Genomic DNA, 23430 nt, shown 5'->3' on the forward strand with positions numbered 1-23430 from the left:
CCAGAGAAGTACCAGAAGGGTCCTTCTAAAACAGATTAGATTGTGACAGGCCTCTCTTTAAACATTTCTGATGATTCTGTTTCATCTACTGGATTAAGTCCAAACTCCAACGGCAAACAAGGCCCTTCACTATCTGGGTCTTATTTTATTTCTCCAGCTTTACCACCTCTCACTGTTCTCCTACACCCACCCCATCCTCCAGCTACTCTGGACCATTCCCTAATTTCTGAAACACCATGCCTTTTCATTCCTGTGTCTGTTCTCAGCCTATTCCTTCTGCCCAAGCTATCCTTCCCTGCCCTCCTTCTAGTGCAGACCCATTCCCAGTGGACAATTAAAATGTCACTTTCTCTAATGAGGCCTAAGCAGAGATGATAACAATAGTGATTACAGCTAACAGTGGTCACTTACTAGGTGTCAGGCACCTCTCCTCTGTATTCAGAACAGTGCTGGACTCAAACAACAACAACAACAACAACAACAACAACAACAACAACATAAAAGCCTTCAGTAAACATCACAATAACCTTGTGAAAGCTCTGTTTTCACAGGTAAAGAAATCAAGATACAGAAACAGAAGGTTAAGTAACATATCATTTTAAGTACTCAGATGATTCCAGTGTCCATTCTCTAAATTCATTCAATACCCTCATTCAATACTGATACCGTCTTTATAATAATTTGCTAATGTTGTTCTCTCTCCCCATTTGTCTATGAGTTTCTCAAGGGCAATAAACCCCTCTTCACTTTGAATCTCCAACACCTAGCACAGTGCCTGGCACACCTGATGAATGAATGAATGAGTATCATTCAGTGACACATATGAATCCCTTTGAAAATCCAAGCACATTAAAGAAAACCAATGTTTCTTTTTTATTGAGATATAACTGACATACAACATTGTATAAGTTTCAGGTGTACAGCATAATGATTTGATACTTGTATATATTGCTAAACGAGCACCCCTATAAGTCTAGTTGAAACCAATGTTCTTGAGGAAGGAGAACTTAGGAAGTGTAAAACACAGGTAATGAAACGTGGGCAAGGCACAAAAGAAATCTGACACTTGAAAACAACAGAGCCTACTGAATAGAAGTTGAGGACTTGGGGAAGGAGGCTGGGCACAGAGAATGCTCTCTGTGGAGTAAACTATTGGACGGTGGAGGCCTGTGGTCCGGGGGCAGAAACATGGCATTACAACAGTCAGAAGCCTGATGTGTGGGATGTTGGGGCAGGTATGGATGGAGCAAATACATAGTCTGAGCAAAAGTGAGGGGGAGTATGAAGACACACAAGAGACTCAGGGCTGATGTGTTTTGAAAAAAGCTAGAAGGGGCATGGTGGGTGGATTAGGAAAGCAGAAGGATGATGATATGTACTTGGGGCAAAGTCAGGAAAGATGAAGAAAAGTAAAAGGTGGGGTGCCTGGCTGGCTCAGTCAGTAGAGCATACATTTTTTTTTTTAAAGCTCATTTATTTATTTTGAGAGAGAGGGAGAGAATGAGCAGGGGAGGGGCAGAAAGAAAAAATCCCAAGCAGGCTCTGAGCTGTCAGCACAGAGCCCAACGTGGGGCTTGGTCCCATGAACCATGAGATCATGACCTGAGTTGAAATCAAAATGGGACGCTTAACCGACTGAACCACCCAGGTGCTCCAGAGCATGCAATTCTTAATCTCAGGGTAGTGAGTTCAAGCTCCATGCTGAGTGTTGAACCTACTAAAAGAGGAAAGAAAGAAAAGAAAAAAAAAAGAAAAGAAGGAAGGAAGGAAGGAAGGAAGGAAGGAAGGAAGGAGAAAGAGAAAGAGGAAGAGAAAGAGAAAGAGAAAGAGAAAGAAAGAAAGAAAGAAAGAAAGAAAGAAAGAAAGAAAGAAAGAGGTAACTTCAAGTATTTTAGACAAACTATTCAATATGCAAACATTTTGAAGTGCCTGCTCTATGCCAAGCCTGTGCTGGGTGTCAGGGAAACTGGCGACTGAGACAGTCTCTGTCCTTGGGGAGATCCCAGTAACCAGTGGCAAAATATGGAGGGAGAAAAGTATGAAGCTAGCCCATCAGGGGAATGACACCTAAGTTTTGAACAATGTTTAGGTAAGGCCCAGCAGTCCAAGGGAACAGCATGTGCACAGGCAGGAGGGCGACAGATGACAGAAGGGTGCACTGAGCATGGATGGGACTGTCATTAGCCTGATGGGCAAAAACAGGGTGAGAGTTGGGAGGAATGTCTGGAAGAGGGCACAAAAGGGGCTCTTATGGATGTTGATAATATTGTTTCTTTTTTTTTTTTTAATGTTTATTTATTTATGAGAGAGAGAGAGAGAGAGAGAGAGAGAGAGAGACAGAGACAGAGAAAATTTCAAGGAGGCTCCACCCTGTCAGCGCAGAGCCCGATGTGGAGCTCGAACCCATGAAACCACAAGATTATGACCTGAGCCAAAATCAAGAGTTGGATATGCAACCGACTGAACCAGCCAGGCGCCCCAACATTCTGTTTCTTTCTTTTTTCTTTTAATGTTTTATTTTTGAGAGAGAGAGAGAGAGAGAGAGAGCGAGCGGGGGAGGGGCAGAGAGAGAGGGAGACACAGAATTGGGAGCAGGCTCCAGGCTCTGAGCTGTCAGTACAGAGCCCAAGGCAGGGCTCGAACCCACGAACTGCGAGATCATGACCTAAGCCTAAGTTGAATGCTTAACTGAGCCACCCAGGTCCCCCACAACACTGTTTCTTAAAAAAAAATTTTTTTTTAATGTTTATTTATTTTTAAGAGTGAGAGAGACAGAGCGTGAGTGGGGGAGGGGCAGAGAGAGAGAGAGAGAGAGAGAGAGAGAGAGAATCTGAAGCAGGCTCCAGGCTCTCAGCTGAAAGCAACAAGCCCAACATGGGGCTCGAACTCACAAACTGTGAGATCATGACCTGAGCCAAAGTCAGACACTTAACCAACTGAGCCACCCAGGTGCCCCCAACATTCTGTTTCTTAATTGGAGTGTGGATTATTCATCATTTTGTGAGAATTCATGGAACTGCACATTAATGATTTATGCACTTTCTGTATTTATGTTATACTTCAATAAACAGTTAATCTACAAAGTCTCAGCAAGCAGGTAGGTAGGGGTCAGATGACAGCAGACTTAGATTGCACAATCACCCCAAAGCATCCAGCTACAGGCCTAGACATGACATTTCACATAACGTCTGAAACTGCAGCCTTATCTGGACAAGACCTAGGGTATCTTGTTCATCTAACCAGGAGGAACTATTCCAAGAGGACTATGGGTTTTGCCAAAAAAAGATAATCTACTGTTTATCTGCTGGTACAGCTCAGATACTAGGTTTTCTGTCCCAGGCCCAGTCTCCGGGCTTAGGATGGGAGTATTAAAGTAAATCAGTCAAATGTGCATGTACACTGGCTATAGTATTCAGGGAATTTCATTACCTACCCTATAGCTTTGAGTGTGTTTTCCAACTCTCTACCTGTGTCAGGGTGGGGGACAAGACAAGCCTTGGCAAGACGTGGGGTAACAATGCCTCCAGGGATTGCGTCTTGAAGCAATCTGGGCCTGGATAGGTAGCAGAGCTACAGGATAGCACAGGAATGTAGACAGGGTGGGGCTCTGGGGCTGGTTCAAGATACGGACTACAAGTGGAATGAGCAGAGAGGGGTCATGGACAGTGACCTATACCAGGACAGGCAGTGGGACAGACTGAAATGTGGTGAAAAGGTCCCATGGGACATCTTCCCTCAGAAGAGGAAATTGCACTAGGGCCTAACCAATGAGCAAGATTGCTGGGAAGGAGGAGCCGATGCTGGGGCCTGGTCTGCTATACCAAATTCGTTGCCAAGCACTCTTTTAATGGGGCAGGCTGTCTCGGAGTAGTCCATCCATATCAGTGATGATAATAATTTATTGAGCACATTCTCCTGCCATAACTGCAAGCAGTTTACACATATTAAGTTATTTAGTCCCTCTAATAACTCTATGAAGTGGGTACTACTACTATTCCCATTTTATAGAAAAGGATACTGAAGGACAGAAAGGTTGTTTGCCCAGGGTCACAAAACAAGTGAATAATAATAACAGGATTTGAAACCAGACAGTCTCACTCCAAACCCCACTCGCTTTAACTGCATCACTAGGTTACTTTCTTGATCTCAATCTACACCCATATCATAAAAATCATAATAAGCCAAGCAACTATTTGTTGAATGGGCTCTGCTAAGGCAGTATGCTAAGTGTTTTATATTTCTTGTTTATTCTTCCACTTATCTATGAGGCAGACATTATCTATATGATCAAACTGAAGCTCTTGAAGCTTTGTGATTTGCCCAAGGCTACAGAACTGGTAACTAGAAACTAGCAGTTTTTGAAACTGGGTTGATCTGACACAAACAAAACAAAACAAAACAAACAAAAAACCCAGACTGCTTTATCCTAGGGTCCTGTCCTCTAGGACTTTCTTCATGGGCAGAGCTTTACCCTAGAGGGACCCCATATGGATGGGTTCTGGACTAAGGATCATCACTCTCCAACTGTTCTTCCAGGGCTGAGCTCCAGGAAGAGAATCTCTCATTTAAAACTCCAAGTTCTCCCCAGAAGGCTCAGGGAGCCCCTGTCAATCCTGAGGGATCTTTTCAAAAAGAGGATATTATAAAGAGTAGCAACCAGCATCATCATTCACTGAGCTCTTAGTACATCCCCCATCCCATGCTATATTTGACATGCACCATTTCATTCATTCTTTACATTTGCTCTACGCCATAGGAACTGTTTCAATTCCCATGCTACAGATAAGAAAATTGAGGCCCAGAACAGTTCACTGACTTGGTCAAGGTGGCACAGCCAGTAAGTGGAGGAGCTGGAATTAGCTACCGGATCGGTCTGCCATCAGATCAGCCTGAGCTTGGGGCGCCTGGGTGGCGCAGTCGGTTAAGCGTCCGACTTCAGCCAGGTCACGATCTCGCGGTCCGTGAGTTCGAGCCCCGCGTCAGGCTCTGGGCTGATGGCTCAGAGCCTGGAGCCTGTTTCCGATTCTGTGTCTCCCTCTCTCTCTGCCCCTCCCCCGTTCATGCTCTGTCTCTCTCTGTCCCAAAAATAAATAAAAAACGTTGAAAAAAAAATTAAAAAAAAAAAAAAAAAAAAGATCAGCCTGAGCTCTTAATCACCAAGCACTACCTCTGATAGTACTGATCCTTCTTTTTCCTCCAGAAGCGAGTCCTGTCACACACACCTCTTTTGGTGGGACAAGGAGAGCTGGAAGGGTCCTTGGGCTGCAAACCTCAGGAATTCCTAGTCTGAAACATCTCAGGACTACCTATTAACATCTGGTTTTTTTCCTTTTTAAAGCCCAATAAAGACTACTTCACAGGGATGGAATATTTTAATTAGCTCACTGAAAGGCAGAGTAGCCCTTGACCAAAAGCCCCAACCTTTGAAATGAAACCCAGACTGCTCCACTAAAATAACATCAACCCTGCCCTTAGGCCTGCTTGCTAGCCAACACCCCAAAAAGCACGTTGTAATACAATGGCTGGGCCCTGTCCTGGCCTGTAGCTCTCGATGTGTCCCAGCTAACCCTGGACTGTCACAAAGGAGGCCAGAGAAGAGCAAGTAGGAGAAGGGGACAGAGCCAATGAGGCCACTCTGTTCTGTGGGACACTAGCTCCATGGAAGTCTGGGAAGAGAGTTGCCAAGTTTTCTTCCACTGTCCCTAACTTCTTTTTTTTTTTTTAATTCTATTTTTTACAATTTATATCCAAATTAGTTAGCATATAGTGCAACAATGATTTCAGGAGTAGATTCCCTAATGCCCCTTACCCATTTAGCCCATCCCCCCTCCCACACTCCCTCCAGCAACCCTCTGTTCGTTCTCCACATTTATGAGTCTCTTATGCTTTGTCCCCCTCCCTGATTTTATATTATTTTTGTTTCCCTTCCCTTATGTTCATCTGTTTTGTCTCTTAAAGTCCTCATATGAGTAAAGTCATATGATTTTTGTCTTTCTCTGACTGACTAATTTCACTTAGCATAATACCCTCCAGTTCCATCCACGTAGTTGCAAATGGCAAGACTTCATTCTTTTTGATTATGTAATTTCATTCTTTTTGATTGCCGAGTAATCCTCCATTGTATATATATACCATATCTTCTTTATCCATTCATCCATCGATGGACATTTGGGCTCTTTCCATACTTTGGCTATTGTTGATAGTGCTGCTATAAACATGGGGGTGCATGTGTCCCTTCGAAACAGCACACCTGTATCCCGTGGGTAAATGCCTAGCAGTGCAATTGCTGGGTCGTAGGGTAGTTCTATTTTTAGTCTTTTGAGGAACCTCCATACTGTTTTCCAGAGTGGCTGCATCAGCTTGCATTCCCACACTGTCCCTAAGTTCTTATCAGTCAGGTAAAATTAATTTTAATTATGTGCTCACTGAAGAAACTTTGGGGAAAAAAAACAGGTATAAAAAGGAAATAGAAACATGAGCTTACTCTCCAGAAACAAGCATCACTCTTTTGGAAACTATTTTTGTTGTTGTTTTAACATAGTTGAGATTATATTTTATTAAAATATACAATCTTGTGGGGCGCCTGGGTGGCTCAGTCGGTTATGCGTCCGACTTCGGCTCAGGTCATGATCTCACAGTTTGTGAGCTGGAGACCCGCATCAGGCTTTGTGCTGACAGCTCACAGCCTGGAGCCTGGTTCAGATTCTGTGTCTCCCTCTCTCTCTCTGCCCCTCCCCAGCTCGCACTCTCTCTCAAAAATAATAAACATTAAAAATTTTTAAAATATACAATTTTGTATTCTGCCTTAAAAAATAAGTATTCTCACATAATCTACAATTATTTTTAAGCACCATGTGCATGGCCAAACGGTATGGGATTGAACTACATGGGTAAACCATGTTTTACGTAGCCATTTCTCTATTTTGAAGTATTTTCCATTTTTTCCAGTCATTATAAATCATCCTGCATTAATGACTTTGTATCATAAAGCTTTACCTGTATTTCTGCATTGCTTTCAGATAGGTTCTCATAAGCAGAATAAATCAAAAGTACAAACATTTTAAGACTACTGCCAAACTGTTTCCCAAGAGGCCTGTACTAATTTCTAAGTCAACTTGCCATGTGGGAGAATGTCTGTTTGATAGCACCTTTGTCAGCACTGAGAATTATCTTCCAAAATCTTTGCCAGTTTGAAAGGGGGAAAAAAATAAGCCTGTGTTATTTCAATTTGCTTTTATTAATTACCTATGGACTTGAGTATTTTTCCATATTTTTTAGTCATTTATATTCTTTTGTGAATTCTCCTGTTTTCTTCTCTAAATGAAATTCCTTTCCTAATTTCATTAAAATTTAATTACGTGGTGCAAATGTGCAATGTAGAAAAGTGACTTACAGATTTTACAAGTGAACCAACTTTACTGTATATTGTTAGTAGAGATTATTAATACACTCAAAGAGTTAGGATGGGTCAGAGACCCAACTAAAATAGAATTCTTTGAATATTTTAACAGATTTTAACAGACTATTATTTATAGTCTGTTTATAGCTGCCAACAATGGAAGAGGTCTGGTACTCCATGACGAACATACTAAGAAATGGAAGAGGAGGTGGGGTGGGCTGATGAAAGACTTTTACATCTCATTTTATACATTTGAATTTCTTTTATTCTTTTTAAAAATCTTTTTAATGTTTATTTATTTTTTAAGGAGAGAGAGAAAGAACATGAGCAGGGGACGGGGCAGAGAGAGAGGGAGACACAGAATCCTAAATGGGCTCCAGGCTCTGAGCTGTCACCACAGAGCCCAACACGGGGCTTGAACTCACAAATCATGAGATCATGACCTCAGCTGAAGTCAGACGCTTAACTGACTGAGCCGCCCAGGCACCTCCAATGAATTTGTTTTATTCTTACCAAGTACTTCAACTACTTAGGTGAACAACTAAAATTAAAACAAAACAAAAAAAACCCCAAAAACAAACAAACAAAAAACAACTAAATTTAGATTTAAAGAAACTGACAAATATGTGACCAACGCTACAAAATTCACATGAAATAAGTGATAAAAGTAAAACAAAATTGTGTGTATAACATTATAAAAATGTCTATGAATTCATACAACAGAAATATGGATATAATATAAAGATTTTTGTTCTGTGGAACCAAAAACAATGTGGCTATAAGAGATACATATAACTTTTTCACATGTTTTTCCCCCAAAACAAAACCTTTCCATTGATTTAAAAAAACATACAAAAGACATTTTTTAAAACAGCATATTTCACATTTTTGTGTGAGATTCCTATTACACGTAACTTCAGAGGCTATGTCTTCAGTCTTTCCATCGTTGTACTTGGCTATTCTGAAGGTGGCATTTCCAAAGGCGAGTGCTCAGTCCCTTCTGCCAGGCTGCAGCACAAGGTCTTTATTTATTTATTGGGGGGGGGGGGGCAGTAGGGGCAGAGGAAGAGGGAGAGAGAGAATCCTAAGCAAGCTCCATGCCCAGCGTGGAGCCCGACACAGGGCTCAATCCCACGACTCTGGGACCGTGACCTGAGCCAAAATCAAGAGTCGGACGTTTAACTGATTGAGCCACCCAGGGGCCCCTAGAGTCCTTATTTTAATGGACGCCAGATACCTTGATCAATGAATCTACCTGAGCCCAACACTCTGGAAACAGGGACTGAGGCAGGCAGTATTCACAGATAGCAAAGAGTCTTCACTATTTCAGAGTTATTTCTGACAAAATGACCACAATTTTCATAACAAGAAAATATCTAGTCATGGATAATAAGTTAAACTAAACAGCCTACAGAAAGACTACCCACAACCACTGCAAAGAGAAACAATGTCTTATGATGACCTAAGTCATTCTCATGCCACCCTAGAAAGGGTATGTAAACTCTAAGTAAAAAGTTCTATGTACACCTTTTGATTCTTTATTTCCTGTGTGCAAACTAGTCAGCAACAAGGTGGTGAAATAAGGACTCTCATATACTTAAGAGAATATAAATTGGTGAAACTCTTGAAGGCAATTTAGCAATAAATTTCAGAAATCCTAAAGAAGATATACATTCAGTGACACAATAATTCTATTTCCAAGACTTCATTATAAGAAAATAACTGTACATGGTGTGGAAATTACTATACAATAGAAAATCAATTGCAGTGTTATTTAAACAGCTGAAAAGTAAAAAATTACCTATTTAATAGAAGTTGGTTAAAGAATTTCTACACATTGCATCCATAAAATGGAATAGTATGCAGCCATTAAAAATGACAGATGGGGCAGGGTGGCCTGGGTGGCTCAGTCAGTTAAATGTCTGACTTCGGCTGAGGTCATGGGCTCAGGTCGTGATCTCATGATTCATGAGTTCCAGCCCCATATCAGGCTCTGTGCTGATAGCTTGGAACCTGGAGCCTGTTTCAAATTATGTCTCCCTCTCTCTCTGCCCCTCCCCAGCTCACACTCTCTTTCTCAAAAATAAATAGTAAAAAAAAAAGTAAAAAAAAAAAGACAGACTAGATGTTTACCGCCATACATAGTAGATTACACTATTGACCTCAATTCTCTACCCCCTCTGTGTTCAGGCTCTTTGTCATAGAACTTTGCAGTGCCCTTCCATTGTGGACAAGATGGAAGTCTCCACTCCTAAGCTCAGCCAGGTGTTGTTTTGATCAATGGGATGTTAGCACATGTGGTATAACCAGAAACTTAAAACTGCATGCCTGATTGGGCTTGCTCACAGTTGTGCCTCTGCCCTCACTATGAAAAGAACATGCCTAATTCAGTTCCCTGGTCCAGCAGGATGACAGACATGTGGAGAAGGGTCCGGCCTAGATTAGCAAACTATAGCCAGCCACTGGTACACGAATGAGTCCCAATGAAACCAACAAACTGCCTAGCCAAGTGTAACCTAGATCAACCGACCCCTGACTGACTTACAGATATATGAGTCAAGTAAAAGTTTATTGTTGTTCTAAGCCACTGAGTTTTGGAGTAATTTGTTAAACAACAATTTTTATAGCATCAGTTGATTGATAACAGTAATATTTAAAAGTCTGAAAGAAAAATGAGGGAAAAAGTCTGGAAATATATACCCCAAATGCTAAAAGAATTCCAGTTAAAAGTGGTAGAATGATCACATGCATATCCTCCCTCCAAAAACCTCACTAAAATGACAATAAAGGAATAAAACTAGTCTTAAACAACAAAAGAGAGGGGATTAGAGCAAAATGAAGTTTAATACAATAGTGGAAACAGGTGAAAGAGGGATAAATGACTGAGCCACATGGAAGAAATTATAGTTTAATGGCCTAGAGACAGGAACAGCAATAAAAATCAGGCTAACTCACCCCCTAGAACTTCCAAGAAACTCAGCACCTTGAAGGCATCAGGTACTATGGAAAGTGGGGGTACAGAGATGAAAATCAAGCTGAAACAGACGTCAGAACCCCAGGTCACATCTCATCTATGTGCAGTCCGATGACTACCCCTACATACCCCATCTTTCTATCTTCTACTCCACCCCCAGAAACTACAGTTTCAGAGAACACTAAAGAGACACAGGTCTAGAGGATACTATTCATAGTAATGGGCTGAGAGGAAGTGTGGGCTGAAAAGTAATGAGATTACACAAAGTCTCTATATTGCAGTCAGTTGTGGCCCCTGTTCCTGCTCTTTCAACTCTAGCAATTGGTCACATAAGCCCCCCACCCCACCAAAACTTCATCTTGGTTACCCTTAGGCAAAAAATTGGAAGATTCTTCTTTGGAAAAATTAAAGTATTCCAGAGGAAAAGAAAACCTATTATAAGTGAAGACATTTAGGGATACCTCCAAGAAAAAAGGTCAGCCCACTGCCAGATCTCCTTACAGTAAGCCTGATTCCTGCCCATTCACAAGAGTCTTGAATGAACGTGTTAGTGCCTCAGTTTTAAATAATAGACAAACAGCCAAGGATCAACAAAAATAAGAGAAAATCCTCCCATGTGAAAGACAGAGACCAAAACAAAAAGGAAAAGAAAAAGGGCAGGTGGGGAGTGGGGGTCCAGGAAGACAAAGGGACTGTGCTTAGAACTGATGTAAACTAAAAACAAAACAAAACAAAACAAAAAAAACAACAACCAAAACTCAAAGGGAGAAGAGAGGATACTTATCTCCCTTATGATAAAATAATAATAGGATGCTTCAAAGAAACAACTGGATACAAAGAAAGAACTTTAAAATAAAAAAATAGGGGCATCTGGCTGGCTTAGTCGGTAGAGCATGTGAGTCTTGATCTCAGCGTAATGAGTTTGAGCCCCACATTGGGCATAGAGTTTAACTTAAAAATAGGCATAAAAAATAAAAACAGATTAAAAAAAAATATATATATATATATGCAATTTAAAAATTCAGACACCTGGGTGGCTCAGTTGGTTAAGCATTCAACTTCTGCTTAGGTCATGACCTCACGATTCATGGGTTCAAGCCCTGCATCTGGCTCTATGCTGACAGTGCAGAGCCTACTTGGGATTCTCTCTCTCTCTGCCTCTCTCTCACTCATGCTCTCTCTCTCAAAATAAATAAACAAACTTTAAAAAAATTAAAAATTCAATAGTAGAGTTAGAAGATAAAAACACAGCAGTGGGCTACTTGGGTAGCTCAGTCAGTTGAGCATATGACTCTTGATTTCAGCTCAGGTCATAATCCCAGGATCATGGGATTGAGCCTCACATCAGGCTCTGTGCTGAGTGTGGAGCCTGATTAAGAGTCAGTCTCTGTCTCTCTTTCTCAAATAAAAAAAAATAAAAAATAAACAGAAACACAGTAGTATCCCAGCAAAAGTAAGAGGAAGTAAATAAGCAAAAAAAGATGGAAAAGTCCACTGAAAATAATATATGCAAATTAGACCAATCAAGAAAGGCCAATATCCAATACATGTCCCAAACAAGAGGACAGAGAAAACAGAGAGGAAAGAATTTGAAAAATAGTACAAGAACACCTTCTAGAACTAAAGGACACTGGTGTCCATACTGAAAGAGTCTCCCAAGTACCAAGCATAATAAATTAAAAAAGACCCATGTCAAGACATAGCATCATAAAATTTCAAAACACTGAGGACAAAAAGGAGATCCTAAATCTTTCAGAAAAAAATAGGTTACATATAATGGCATCAAACTGCTGAATAGCAACCAGGATGAGAGAAGACAGTGAAGCAATACCTCCAAATTCTGAAGGAAAAGTTTTTCTGGTCTAGAATTCTATACTTTGCCCCAACTATTAATTTGGTGCTAAACTAGAATAAAGACTGTGTTCAGACGAAGAATGACTCAAAATATGTACCTCTTACACCCTTTCTTAGGAAACTACTAGAGGAAACACTTTAGCAAAACAGAGGAAAAAAAATCAATGAAGGAGAGAAGGAATCCAGGAAAGAAGGGAAATGACACAGGAGAATTGTAAAGAGGAGTCCCAGTATGACAGCTTTGCACCAGGCCCAGAAAAAAACAGGGAAGATTGGGGCAGGATGCAGGATGTGTGAGAGAAGTCTTCAGATAAAAAATGGAACTGATAGAATATTTGATGCATTTAAACATTTTTTTAGGGGCGCCTAGGTGACTCAGTCCGTTAGGCATCCCATTCTTGATTTCAGCTCAGGTCATGGTCTCACCGTTTGTGAGATCAAGCCCCACATTGGGCTCTGTGCTGACAACAAGGGAGCCTGCTTGGGATTCTCTTTCTCCTCTCTCTCTGCCTGTCCCCCACTCACACACTCTGTCTCTCTCTCTCTCTCTCAAGCAAATTTTTTTTTTTTTTTTTTTTTTTTTTACTATATGAAATTTACTGTCAAATTGGTTTCCATACAACACCCAGTGCTCATCCCAAAAGGTGCCCTCCTCAATACCCTCTCTCAAGCAAATTTTAAAACTCTAAACATAAATAAATAAGCATTTTTTAAAAACTATTGTTAGGCACTTGATAGATCTAGCGGAACAACTGGGGGAAAATAGGGATTGGGACAAAAAGACTAAGCAAAAACAAGCAAAAAAAATTATTATTATTATTATTATTATTATTTTAATGTTTATTTATTTTGAGAGAGAGAGAGGGAGGGAGACCCTGCACATAGGTGGGGGAGGGGCAGAGAGAAAGGGAGAGAGAGGGAATCCCAAGCAGGCTCTGTCAGCACAGAGCCCGATGTGGGACTTGATCTCATGAACTGAGCCAAAACCAAGAGTCAGATGCTTAACCTTTTGAGCCACCCAGGTGCCCCCCCAAAAGATAATTATTAACCCCAGGAAGAAGAAAAGGTTATACAAGAAAGAAAAAGTAATCATAGTTACTACTTTGCCCAACAATGAATAATACATACTGTGTCATAAAATATAGGTACCAATTACTGATTTAATCAAGACTGTGATATAACTTCTCTTAGGTAAAAGGGAAGTGAAGACATGATACAAAAGAGCTGAATCTTTATCTCCCATACGGGAATGCAATAGATAATGTCTAAAATATATAATTCATGAAATAGCAATATGAGATCTTAGAAACATGGAAGTAGGGCACCTGGGTGGCTCAGCTGGTTAGGCCTCCGACTCCTGGTTTCAGCTCAGGTCATGATCTCACAGTTCGTGGGTTCGAGCCCTGCATCAGGCTCTGTGCTGGCAGCATGGGGCCTGCTTAGTATTCTCTATTTCTCCCTTTCTCTGCCCTTTCCCTGCTTTCTCTTTCTCTCTCAAAATAAATAAGTAAACATTAAAAATTTTTTGAAAAAAATAAAAGAAATATGGAAGTAAATACCAGCAAAAGCCAGAAAGTAGTTCTTTTGAAGTTGAACTAGGGATGGGAAGAGAGGCAAAGGACTGCTCTTCTCATTATAAGCTTTTTCTCAGTTTTTTGTTTGTTTTTTAAAGTTTATTTGCTTATTTTTTAAAGTAATCTCTACGTAGACCCAACATGGGGCTCAAACTCAGGACCCCAAGATCAAGAGTCCCATGCTCTTCCAACTGACCCAGGCAGGTGCCCCATTGTTTGTTTTTTTCCAACTCTGTTAACAGTAACTCTCTTGAGTAGTAGAATTTCAGCATCTTCTAATTTTTTTTCTCTTAGCTTACTTAAATTTCCTATAATAATCCTGTATTATTTGTGTAATTAAAAAATATGTTCTTAAGTGTTGGATTTTTTTTTTTTTTTTAATCCACAGAAGAAGTATTACAAAACCCTACACAAATCAAGTCAGGGACCGAGCTTTGGGCTTTCCTTTGGGGCCTTACCTTTTATCGTGGTCAAAATGAAGAAGGCAATGAGGGTGTTATTGATGGCACAGGTAGACTTGGCAACACAAGACAAGACCGTGTAGGGATTTAAGAGATAGCTGGGGGAAAAAACATACAAAATTGGCATCAGTAATCCCAGTCAAAGGACCAGGGAGTCCTGGCCACCACAGGTAGGCAAGTCAAGGGACTTACTAAAACCATACTCAAGGGAAGGCAATTCTTAGAAATGAGTTCTCTTAAGTAAAGAGAATGAAATGGTGTTGGCACCAATTAATATAAGACACCGAACATTCACTGCCTAGTCTGTGCTGTGTGGTAAATCATCACAGAGATCCAGTAAACTAGCGATACCATTATTCCTCCGATGAGGAAACTGAGACTCAGTGGTTAAGTAATTTGCCCAAGGCTTCACAAGTTAATAAATACATTCAAAATCAGTACCTCCTGGCTCTAAAGCCTATGTTGTTTCTAGTACTTCAGATCTCATAAGTGATAAAATTTTACCAACTCCCACAGAGCCATATATTTTAGGAATGGCTACAGTTGTCTTTGAAAACCAGGAGGTAATTTGTCCTCAGTTGGGCTCCTAAGCTCTGACACAGGATACCCCCCGTTCCTCTGAGAGGTCAGAGTAGCTTTGGTTTAGCCCTCTTGGTAGTCAAGCTGTATCCACCAAGCTAGATCCCAAGTACAGGGTAAGAATCTACTGAATTCAATGAGCTGGTTGTCATGGAACTTCACAGGACATCTTGAACTTCTACTGGAAGGAATTAAGCTCACAAACCTAGTCTTTTCTTGAGGTGGGAAGGAATGGACTGAGCAATGAATTTAAAATGCTGATTAGGGAAATCTTGTGTAGTCAAAATAGATTATTATTTTATTTATTTCTATCCTCTTCTTCAGAAGATTTGAGGCAGCTCAAATGAGAACAGGTAATAAAAAATAATAGGAAAATAAAAATAGAAACAAAAAAAATCAAGACCAGGAAAAACATAAAAAAAAAAAAAAAAAAAAAAAGGCCAGGGAAAAAAGACCAAATGGGTTTTCTACAGCACTGTAATAATCAGCTTCAAATCTGGTTCTGAGTTTCCTGGCAGACAAAGTGAAAAGGGAAACCAGTTACATAATTCTGATTATTAGATAGGAAGAAACATACCAGTATCTCAGGGAGAGATTATAATTATTATTCACCAGTAAAGACCTTAAATCCAATACCTCCCAAGGCTGTAAGAGTAGCAGTTCTAAAAACCAAAGGCCCAGAAATTGTTGGTGTTTTTTTTCAAGAATTACAGACAGGCTTGTTATACAACCTTTAAAGAAATGGCTGCTGCTATTATAAAAGTATCCCCAGGAGATAAATGAGTCCATAAGGGATTCATAATGTTGCTAAACCTCTGGTTCTAATTAGGTAGTTCTTGCTAGTATTTCTGAAATACATAGAAATGAAAGCTGTTTGGTGGGAGAGGGGAAGAAAGCCATTTCTAAATAGCAGGTGATGTTCAAAAAGCAGCTGCACTCCACCTAATACTGAACAGGAGATTCACATATAAAGCAGAGGGTTGAATAAACTGTCCTCACAAGCCCCTTCTAATTCTGAAGTTCTAAGGTCATGTTTTTCCATGAGGAAATTTGCCCATCTTGTTTACACTATATCCCTAGAAGCTAGTATATTATTCATATTCAATGACTATGAGCTGACTGAATAATTATTCACATTTGCCTATCTCTATATAAACAAGAATAACCTGAAAGAATTAAACTTACAGGCAGCACTGAGTACTCCTAGAGAATTCTTTTAAAGAGCTTCAGTAAGTTCCACTCTCCCATACTGGTCACCCAGCTGGGATGGGTCTATCTGGCTATAGTTTTCTAAACTACAAATGGGGGACTAACTGTATATGAAACATAGGAGATGCTCAAAATAATGGCCATATAAAGATTGGAATTTTATTCAATCCATATATACAATTAAAGAACTTTGGGGTTTTTTTGTTTGTTTTTTTTTTTAAAGAAACATGGGTTACAAGTAGGCTGGAGCCCAGATCAGCGTGGAGTGAAAAAGCATTTGTGAAGGGCTGATTGTGCATGTCCCTGTGTGAAGCTTTGTCCCAAAAGAGACAGAATGGCTCTGTCTCTTTTGCTGGCCAGAACCCCAGTTGTGCAACAGAACCACAGCAAGTACTTGATGACTAAGACCGCAGATCTCCAAAAATACAACAAACAACATGAGAAAGTCTCATCAGATTTTCCTCGCATTCACTGGCACCGAGCCCTGTTTTGTCAAATAATACTTACAACAGGGCCACTTTCAGAGGGATGTAACGCATTTCCATAGGGGTTCGGATGAGTTCGGCCACATCTGGGGCATACTGGTCTAGTTCTAGGAGGAGTTTCTGCTTTTTAAACTGGAAAAAAAAAAAAAATGACAAAACACATTATTTCCCATTGCTTTTAGAATGAAGACAGTAGTCCTTCCATGGCCCACATGGCCCCACCTGGTCTGGCCCTACCTCTCCAGGCTCATCTCATACCCACCTCTCGCCTCACCTCTCATTTTCTGGGTTCTGGCACATGCCATACCCCTCCTGCTCCCAGGCCTTTGCATTTGAATTGGAACAACCTCTTCTTCTCTTTCCTTATTAGCTCCCACATAGTCTTTAGATCTGTTAAATCATTTCTTCTTCAGGAAGGCACGCTAACCCCCTTCAAGTAGGTAAAATGTCCCTATTAATACACATTCTTTCATAGCGCTGTTCACAGTTATGACTTTTTTATTTATGTGACTAATATCTGTCTCCCTCACTAGACTATGAGTTCCATGAGGACAGGGACCATGTTTTTGCCAATAATTTCCAATACCTGGCACAGTGAGCAAACAATAAATATCTATTGAATGACTGAATGAATAAATGGCAAAGCAATGTTCCCAGCCCTGTTGAAGAGTTACCATGACTGGCCTAAGAACTCCAAAGTTCCATCAGCAAAGTGAAATATTTTCATGCAAAGTAAAATGATCCCCTGAATGTCACAGTATCCCAGGTTTTCTTCCATGTTCTCCTGTTTCAAGTTTTTGACTCCCACAGAGGAAGTGGGGAATGGCCATGATGAAGAAAAGGAGGAGAGCTGGGTGTGGCTGGGCAGCTGGAGAGTCAGGAGGGAATGAGACGGGGGTGGAAAGCTCTTGCCTTCCCCTGGTATGTCCCAACAAGTTCATGGGTGTGCTCCAGAATGAAAAAAAGTTAGGCAACCCTATAAGCAAACATGGGTCAGACTATAGATGGAAAAAGCCTCTGAACCCCAAATGGGTAGCCTTGCTGATTTAATGGCCCAAGAATCTTTTTTCGACAGGATAAATTCAAGGCTGCAACTGATTATAAAAGAGAGTAGTGCAGAGATGTCACAGTAGCAAGTGTGCAGGATTAAAGATTTAATGATAAAAAAATGCATGTACAGAACATTGCACTATACCATTTACACAAAGTTAAAAGCATGCAAAATAATACTACGTGTTATTTAGGTATATATGCAAAAGTAGTAGAAGTTAAGGCCCTGTGTGGGGACAATAAACACTAAATTCACAACAGTGGTAACTGGTGAGAGGAAGAATAAGGAGATGAAAGTCTCAGAGGCAACTTTATGTGTAATGTTTTATTTTTTAAGTTGAAGTAAGTTCACAGTACATATTATTCTTTACATATTTTTGTATGTCTTAGGTATTTCAGAATTTTTTTAAATGGAAAATTAAAAAAAAATTTAAAGATCCATTTTTCAATTCAAAAGAAAGTATAGAAGTTATCACAGGAACACAGGTAAGCCCAGATTTCTTGCACAAATTTAGTAGTAAAGAGTTAATCAGAAAACCAGAACAACCTTCAAAAACCTCCTTTGATCATCTCTGAGAGTTCAGGTTAAACAGTGGGAATTATCATCAGTAAAAGTTAGGCTACCATGCACATCTGGGATTGTTTAATTAAAAAGACAATATATAAACTACAGTGCTTTTATCAGAGAGGAGGGGGCTGGCTCAGCAGACAGAGCACTTAGTGAGGACAGCTGCAGCAGTGGTAGAGGAAGGAGGCCCTGCTAGCTAAGGGTCCCTGAGTTCCTGCAAAAAGAAGGCCATCTGGCTGGGGGGAGATGCTCAAAGAAGCCTGTTGAAGGGAAGCAGGGAGTCAATCCAGGAGCAGCCGGAGATACAGGTGGGAATGCAGACCCAGTCCCCAGGCTGGAAGCCTGCCATCAGGACTATAGGAAGGGATGGGGACAGCTAAACAGGCATGTGCAGATCCTGGGCAGAGGTGACCCTATGCCAACAACTAAAGAAAAGTACTTCCTAATAACCCCAATCTTCCAAAATACTTTGAAACAGAAAGAGTTATAAAAGGAGAGCCTGCAGGAGAGAAAGGCAATCAGGTCAGCAGTCCCCAGATTCTCTGCTATCTCTTTTTGTCTCCCCCCAAGCTCACCAGCAAAGCCCCCATGATGCCTGGCCTCATGGTCCCAATTATTGACTCAGCTCCCCCGAAGAACAGCCAAACTCCCTTTTAAAAATCCCCACTGGATCCAGTCAGAGACAGGAAAATGGCTACAAGTCAAAGGAAAAGCAAATACACACACACTAAGAAAATGTTAAAGTATAAAAATAAGTGAGGTTAAGGAGTACAAGTTAAAATCCAAAGATAAATATTTCTATATATTCAGCAGCCTTGACAATGATGAGATTTAAAACTATCATAAGAGAGATTAAAAGTGGCCTAAAAGGAAATCACCTGACTGATCATTACCTCTGTGATCATTAATCACCTCATACACAGATGCCTGTGCACTTTTCCATATGTGTGTTGTATTTCAATAGACATTTTTAATTAAAAAATAAATCTCCAGGGTGGAGTTTTCTTTCCCTTCTATCCACTTCTCTATGCAGCCTTTCCTTGTCCTTACAAGATTTGGTTTTACAAGGACATTATTCCCCTGCTTCAAATAAACAGCTTTTTCTAATAATTGAATCTGTGTCTATACCAATTTGCAACCTCCAAAACTAGGGTGTCCAGAGGTGGAGTAGTGAATACTCCTCCCCCCCCCCCCACATCTCTGTTAGCTTCACCACATTCCAAGTTCAGGAGTCTATGCTCCAAATTTACAACCCTCTAATCACATTAAGGGAAGACACATTTTTATCACTCTCTCTCAAACTACAAGCAACTTTCTAACACAAATTCTGAGTCCCAAATAGAAAGTACAATCTCAGCAAAGGACAGACTAGATTAACAACAATGCTTTTGTCAAGTAAGGTAGATGTAAAATGTGAGAATCCACTGGTCACAATCAATCAGCATTCATATTCCATAGGCTAACAGCTGGAGAAGGGCTAGGAATGGAACCCACCTTTGCACCATAGTTTTCCAGAACACGTTTGAGTATAGACACAGCTTTGTTACCATGGATCTGGTCTTAAATCCCAGCAAGACTAAAATTCTTCCATATGCTATGGGCCCATTCTGACAAAGTGGGGAAGATTTGGGGGAAGATATGTGCTGATACTCTATCCACATCATCAAAAATCTGCCATTCAGAATGAGTTAATTTTTGACACAGTGTAAATAAAACTCTTGTTCTGACCAAGAAACCTAATGTTCCAATAGGCTGAATTCTGAGGATGGAGAAACAAAACTATTCCAAATTTCAATTCAGTCTTGGTGACAACAGAATGTTTTGGTGTGTTAAAAAACAGGGTATCAACAACAGCTCATTTGGTTTTCTCTCAACCTCTTTAAATCACACAAAGAAAAAAAATTCTCTGTATGTTTCCATATAAACTCAAATAATAAACAAATGAATTAAAATTATCATTGCTCTAAATTAAAGGGATCTCTTCTACTGACACTGATGTCTAACTTTGTTAGGAAATTAAATGAAACCTAGCTTCATTACTTACCCTTAAGCTTCCCCCACCATTAAAAAATTGTTTTAATTAGGGTGTATGCGTGGTATGTTTATGACAGTTGAACAGGAAAAAAAGGAGTACATATGATGTTGGCATCTCTAATCAACTTTCACTAAAACACATTTCAGTTTTACATTTTGGTTGAAAAGATCTAGCCGTGTTCTTAAATGAAAGCTACCAACCCTCCCTTGGATATTCACATATATCACATCTATACCGTGTGTGTGTATGTATGTGTGTATGTATGTATGTATGTATGTATGTATGTATGTGTGTGTGCGCGCGCGCGCGCGCGTGCACATGCACGTGTATACACATACACTGGTGGGTACAGACACAGATCTACTTTTTTCCTAGTGTTTTTTATTCAAAATTTATAAACTATAGAAAAGTTTATAAATAAAACACCTAAATCCACTAATTGTTAACATTTTGCCACATTTCCTTTATCTCTACACATACATATGCAAACATGCAAATTCTTTTTCTGAACTATTTGAAAGTAAGCTGTGGATGTCATGACATTTCACCCCTAAATATTTTAGCATATAACTTCAAAGAACAAAGACTATGGTCTACATACACAATCTATCTTGGGGAAGAAAATAACCACTGCTAATTTATCTCTGCATTCCTCAGCTTATGAATTTCACAACCAATTATTTCATCTCTAGCCCTCAAAGGAATCCTGTTGAAGCATTTCACCTCAGTCCCTAAAATTTTCTTTTCTTTTCCAATCCTACTGAAATACAACTGACATATGATATTGTGTAAGTTTAAATGTACAATAAGATTTAAAACATGCACATATTGTAAAATGATTACTGCAATAAGGTTAGTTAACACACCCATCACCTCACATAATTCCTGTGTGTGTGTGTGTGTGTGTGTGTGTGTGTGTGTGGTAAGAGCATTTAAGATATACTCCTTTAGCAACTTTCAAGTATATAATACTGTTAACTATAGTCACCATGCTATACATTAGATCTCCAGAACTTACTCATCTTACAACCAAAGTTTGTACCCTTTGACCAATACCCTCCCATTTCCCCTATCTCCAAACCCACCCCCTGTCAACCACCAATCTATTCTGTTTCTAGGAGTTTGACTTTTTATTTATTTGTTTAAAGTAAGCTCTATGCTCAATGTGGAGCTTGAACTCACGACTTTGAGATCAAGAGTCACATGTTCTACTGCCTAAGCCAATCAGGCTTCCCAGTTTTACTTTTTTAGATTCCACATATAAATAAGGTCATACAAGATTTGTCTTTGTTGACTTATTTTAGTTAGCATAATGCCCTCAGGTTTGTTTATGTCCCAAATGCTCCACTGGTTTAAGATGTACACTCTCTGGTCTTATAGGGCTATTAAGCCTATAAACGGACCCCGATTTAAGAACTCACAATTCAGATATTTTGTACATCTCTTTGAGGTCCATAATTGTAGAATTCACTAGCTTTGTTACTAATGACCAGTGCCACAGAAAGGCAGACTGCTACTTCTGGTTCTATTACTTGGTAACAGACGTGAAAATAAACCACAGACAACACCAGTGGGATGCAGCCTTTTCTCTTCCCAGTTAATCTCAGTGGCTCCTAGCCAGTCAAGGAGGACTGCAGCCAATTTTTAAAATAACTACATGGATAGTACACATGGTTAATCTGTTAACTCTCTTAGAACCCAGGAAAATGAAAATGGTCACGATATACCACTCCCTTTGGCTATTACATACGGATTAAGACTAAAGTTTACATCAATACTTCATCAATACTTTCTACAGGCGGGGTGCTGGGTGGCTCAGTAGGTTAAGTGTCTGGCTTCAGCCCAGGTCACGATCTCACAGTTCATGAGTTCAAGCCTCCACATCGGGCTCTCTGCTGTCAGCACAGAGCCCACTTCGGATCCTCTCTACCTCTCTCTGTCTTTCCCTCCCCGTTCCCTGTTCACATGCTTTCTCTCTTTCTCTCTCAAAAATAATTTTAAAAAAGGGGGCACCTGGGTGGCTCAGTCAGTTAAATGTCTGACTCTTGATTTCAGCTCAGGTTATGATCTCATAGTTTGTAGATTCGAGCCCCATGTCGGGCTCCGCACCGGCAGCATGGAGCCTGCGTGGAATTCTCTCTCTCTCTCTCTCTCTCTCTCTCTCTCTCTCTCTCTCTCTCTCTCTCTCCTTCTCTCTCTGCCACTCCCCTGCTTGCTCACTATCTCTCAAAATAAATAAATAAACTTAAAAAAAAAAAAGAAAAGATTACACCTGATTAAAAAAAAAAAAAAAAAAAAAACAACTTTCTACAGGCATTTACTACATGCCAAATTTTCCAAAGAAGATTGTTCTCTGTAGGGAAACAGAAACTACACTGGGAATCCAATTTTACCTCAGATAGGCATAACACAGTGAGTTAAAAGCTATACTCATGAAAGGAAGATTATTAAGGGTCCTCATTACTATAACTGTAGTTCAACTCTGCTCCAGAAAGTCTAAAGTTGCACAGGTGAATGGATATTAAGCTACAGAGATTAAACTGACCTTTCTGTATCTATTAGTGAAGCTGTCTTGTTGGTTTAGGTTTGGCCATTGCAGAGCTGGCTTAACAGGCCAGAAGCTTCATTCCTATTTCTTAGTATTTTTAAACAGTTGGATCCTTACGTACACGACCTTTGATTTTTTGTAATAACAGAGATCAGAAGGCTACCAAAAAATTCCACCAGTTTTGTTTCACCCACTGACTACTTACCACAACTTTATTGAAGTCTTGGATTGCAAAATACAGGGCAATGGCAGTGAGTGCATCAGTTACCTGTCAAAAGAAAGAGAAACAATAGTATAAGAGTGAGGAAATGCTGCCAGGGCCTAGAGATTTTGGATGGTGGTGGTCTATTTGGTAATGAATTCGTCCAGTCAGGCAGAACCTCAACCCTCACTTTGACTACCCAAAGATAAAGCCTTTCAGGGAGATTTGACTGGACAACCTTGAGGATAAGGATGCATCAAGGCTTATGTTAGCCTTGTGTACCACATCTGTTCTTTAATTGCAAGTTACTCAAGTTTTCTATAAAGTAGGAATAATACCCAATACTTTGCAGGCCTGATGTACGTCAAGTGCCCAGCACTAAATAAGTCCTCAATAAACAAGAGCCATTATAATTATTAAGGAAGACCTCAGTGGATCTCCTACTTGACCCAGATTTTCAACTCTACATTAGGCAAGTGTTTCAAATTACTA

General features: G+C 40.1%; 1 protein-coding gene across 2 annotated transcripts in view; it reads right to left on the reverse strand.

Moving 5' to 3' along the window:
- The window catches only part of PIGU (phosphatidylinositol glycan anchor biosynthesis class U), an 83228-nt gene that overhangs the window by 36721 nt on the left and 23077 nt on the right, over window positions 1-23430 (reverse strand). For both annotated transcript variants that reach the window (XM_060616026.3, XM_078444139.1), the window contains 3 exons: window positions 22942-23004; window positions 16558-16667; window positions 14260-14360 (listed from right to left, as the gene is read on the reverse strand). In XM_060616026.3, the coding sequence (XP_060472009.1) occupies window positions 14260-14360; window positions 16558-16667; window positions 22942-23004 (274 nt within the window). The remainder of the gene's footprint in view (window positions 1-14259; window positions 14361-16557; window positions 16668-22941; window positions 23005-23430) is intronic.

The sequence above is a fragment of the Panthera onca genome, chromosome A3, assembly GCF_046562875.1.
Source record: "Panthera onca isolate mPanOnc1 chromosome A3, mPanOnc1 haplotype 2, whole genome shotgun sequence".
Lineage (NCBI taxonomy): Eukaryota > Metazoa > Chordata > Mammalia > Carnivora > Felidae > Panthera > Panthera onca.